A 3,921-nucleotide genomic window follows, 5' to 3' on the forward strand; every position below is an offset into this window, starting at 1 on the left:
ATGGGATCGGCGCTTGCAGACTTGGCAAGCCAAAGAGCGGGCAGTCAAGGGGCAAGGAGTCGTTCCCCACTGTCTGCACCGCACAGACTGCACGAGAGTCACCCACACCCAGGATCTGCAAGAGAGACACCCTCAGACACAGACCCAGACAGCTCCTCATCAAGCGAGCACTCCTTTGATATGAGAACTGGAGCCATTGTGATAGATATTGGCACAGGGAGCTTTAAAGCTGGGTTTGCTGGACAACAGAAACCTACATCTGAAATCGGCACCTTGGTGGCCTGTCCTTCAAGGTCATCCCTGGAGTCCACAAGGATTCAGCCTCAGACCTTCTTTGGGGAGGAAGCCTTCCTTCATGATGATGTTGACACTATCGGACTTACGCAGAGCGGCATCATCATCAATTGGGAGGCAGCCGAAATCCTGTGGCAGCACATGTTCGACCATGACCTCATGGTCGCTCCTGAGGAGCACGCTTTACTCATCACAGATCCCCCGCTAAACCCCAGCACCAACCGAGAGAAGCTGGTGGAGATGGCGTTTGAGTCGCTGCACTCCCCCGGAATTTACATTGCCTCTCAGTCCGTCCTCTCTGTGTACGCCCACGGTCAAACCAGCGGTTTGGTCGTGGATGCAGGCTATGCCGTGACCCACACGGTACCTGTTGATGAGGGTTACAGCCTATCGCATGCAGTTGAGAGGATGGATATCGCCGGATCCCACATGACACATTACTTGATGAAGCTTCTCAGGGACTCCGGGTACATGCTCAGTGAAGCCATGACCCAAGTCATAGAAGACATCAAGCACAAATGCTGCTATGTTGCTTCTGACTTTGAAAATGAATGCTACCTCCCTGAGGCCTTCTACACAGTGGATTTCCCCTTGCCAGATGGTCAGACCATCAGTCTTGGGAAAGAGAGGTTCCAGTGTCCGGAAGTGCTCTTCAACCCCCCTCAGGCACGTGGGATTCCTTACGTGGGAATTCACGAGATGACCCAGAGAAGTCTAAACAAACTACCAGAAGCAGTCAGGGAAAAAATGTGCCAAAACATCCTCCTGTGTGGAGGGTCCTCTCTCTTCGAGGGACTAGAGAAGAGGTTTTCTGGTGAACTCCTCCAAAAAATGCCCTCTCAGGCCAAAATCAGAGTATCTGCCATCCCCCTGAGGAGATATTCTGCCTGGATGGGGGGGTCTATCCTCGCCTCCCTGAAAAACTTCCAGTCATTCTGGATCCGAAAGGAGGATTACAGTGAACATGGACCATACATTGTCCATCAGAAATGCTACTAAAGGAGAAGCGTCGCATCAGATTTAAAGCCACCAGGAAAACAAACACCTTTCTCTGCCTTGGTGAGAAATGCAAATGTATCACATCATGATTTACTTGCAGCTGCAGACTGGCCATTGGAAAGTAATAATAAATGGTTTTCCTGTATTGAATGTTGTCTTTCCCGGGTCCTACACCATGCAGAGCTGAGGGTTATTTCAATAGAAGCCCCAAACGTGAAGCCAGTAAGAGGAGCCTGCTTGCTCAGAAGGGTTTTATTTATGGGGAGAAAGCTGTGATCCATGCTGAGCACCTTGGCGGGGGGGATCCTATGCAGGAATCCTGCTTGCGGGAGACCCGCTGTGCAGGCCTGCACAGACCAGCCAGCCCAGAGGATCGCACAGAGCCATCGTCTCCCCGCTTCCACCTCCAGGGCCACCACAGTAGCTTCAAGGTCACACTTCTACCTCCCTGAGGCCACTCAGGAGCTTGCTGAGACACAGGAATAGAGGCGGGCCTCACAAACACCACCCCAACCTGGAGATGAATTTCACAAAGCCTGGTTTGCAGAGCAACCATTCCCTCAGATACAGCCCAGGACTTCCAAAAGACACTTCTACTGCCCAAGCAGGACCCTGCAGAGCTCTCCCATTGGGTATCCAGCCCTTGCAAGCACCTCTGAATGCACAAGAGTTGGATATAAATGGCCATATTCCTGCAAAAACAAGCACTCAGAGCATGCAGCAAGCCAATTTGGAGTCAATCAAGAGGCAAGAGTTGCAAAATCTCTCCCAGATATTCTTCATCCCTGGGATTGCAGCAGGGGTTGAAGGTCCACAGGGACAAGTGTTCCCACTCTCTCTTAGATGCCTTGGACCTGCACCCTCATCTCTTCCTCAAACTGAGTCCTTTCATTTTCCATACCCACCCCACTTTCATTTTCTCATCGTTCTTTATTGTTCCCCCAGAAACCAACCATGCCAAATTTACCAAACTGTTGTGAAATTCCCCCACCCTGGCAGTAGTTTTTCATCTGGTGAGACTTTTCTTGCTCCCTGCAAGACTCGTTGCCATCTCTTCATCATCAGCTGCATCTGGGGGCTCTTGGGGTCCACAGAGCCACATGAGTGAAAAGGAGGAGGGGGAGAGCAGAGCTGCAGGGATGCTGCAAGGAGCTTTCCCACGGCTCACCAATGAGCTCTGGGCTCTCACATTGAGTCAAGCCAACTGCTTAATTTCCCCTGAAACTTTCTGCAGAAACATGTTCTTATCTTGCTAGAAACCCAGGCCACAACGGTGGGCTGGGAGGAACCAGCAGCTCCTAGGAAAGGAGGGGACGGGTGGTGCAGCAAGAGCAGCAGTGTGGACAGCCCAAATTTGCAACCTGAGATCCAAAAGGGGAAGCACTGGGGTGACCTGGTGGCATCAGACAAAAATATAAGCTGAAAGGAGGGTTTGAACTTTAATTCTTAGGTCCACTGCCATGGTCCACTAAACATCAATCACATCTGCACCATTTTTAGCCCAGCAAATATGTCCTCCTCATCCTCTTTCTACTTGGAGCCAGAGCAGCCGCGTTTCCCCTGCCCATCACCCCTGGGAAACACTCAGCTTTGCGGGGGGACAACCCCAAAACCTCCACTCCAAAAGCATCAGTGTCTCCGGGCTGCTGCTCTGCTGGGAGCAGCCTCCAGCTCTGCTGGTCACCTCCCAACTCACTTTTTGATGAGATAAAATAAATATGCATTAAGTGAGGTGTCCTCTTGCATGTTGGGGCTACAGAGATCGAGATGACCCTACATGCTTGGTGTTAACGTGTTGCATTTTCTCCATCCCAGCAGGCCTCCGATTCCAAAGAGAAACTGCTCAGGGAAAAGAGGGAGCAGGCAAAAGGTCTGGGAGGGCTTTGAGGTTAGTCAAAAAGATGCTGCTGTGACTTAGTGGAAAGTAATTTTCTGCCATAATCTTGTTCCGATGCCCGGCCCGAGAGCTTGCACGGTGGGAGCGCGACGCGCGTGGGAGGTGCGAGCCCCGACCAACACACCGGGGAGGCAGCGGCCGCCGAGAGCCCAGAGTGACGCTCGTCGAGCTCAACCCTGCGGGCAGCAAGTGAGCAAGTGAAGGGGAAAAAGAAAAGAGGAAAAAAAGGAGACAAACAGCTTTAAAAAAAAACAAAAGTAAACCAGACAGACCCCCCAAACGATGGGGCTGTGAGACGGCTTTGCCAGCAAATGCTGTTTGAAAGCAAAGTGAGTGGGAGTGAGTTGTATTACTCCCCACTCGTGAGGCAGCAATGCCACCTTTAAAAAGATGCTGCTGGCCTCTTGTGATAAGAACTATCACAGCTCTGGCTGCTCGACTCAGAATCAAATTGCTATTAAAGAAAAAAAGAACAAGAAGAAGATTTTTCTTTTCAAATTTCGACTTCTGAGTTTGCCATCACTTTTTCCAAGGTGTTAAGGACAGAAATAGCCTTTTGCAGGGGCAAGCAAAGCTCCAACGCGTTTGGGATCACCAACTGCTGCTTTGAATGCCAGAGACATGGAGAAAATCCAACTTGCTGCTATCCCCAGAAGTCCCCAAAGTGTCCAACTCGCTGCAAGTGTGCTCACATCACCGAGGAGCAGCTCAGAAAGGGTTTTACCTAACTA

The 3,921-nt window shown here is 50.9% G+C and overlaps 1 protein-coding gene across 1 annotated transcript; it reads left to right on the forward strand.

Annotated features, from left to right (window-relative positions):
• On the forward strand, positions 1 to 1,293 carry ACTL9 (actin like 9). Its single transcript, XM_026041463.1, has one exon. The coding sequence runs from the start codon at positions 1 to 3 to the stop codon at positions 1,291 to 1,293; it is 1,293 nt and encodes a 430-aa protein (XP_025897248.1).
• The last annotated feature ends 2,628 nt before the right edge of the window (positions 1,294 to 3,921 follow it).

Source organism: Nothoprocta perdicaria, unplaced genomic scaffold, assembly GCF_003342845.1.
Source record: "Nothoprocta perdicaria isolate Ctin4 unplaced genomic scaffold, notPer1 scaffold_286, whole genome shotgun sequence".
Taxonomy (NCBI): domain Eukaryota; kingdom Metazoa; phylum Chordata; class Aves; order Tinamiformes; family Tinamidae; genus Nothoprocta; species Nothoprocta perdicaria.

Bases quoted from the DNA above. Each gene is read 5' to 3' on its own strand.
- ACTL9 (XM_026041463.1), top strand. From the start codon at position 1: ATGGGATCGGCGCTTGCAGACTTGGCAAGCCAAAGAGCGGGCAGTCAA.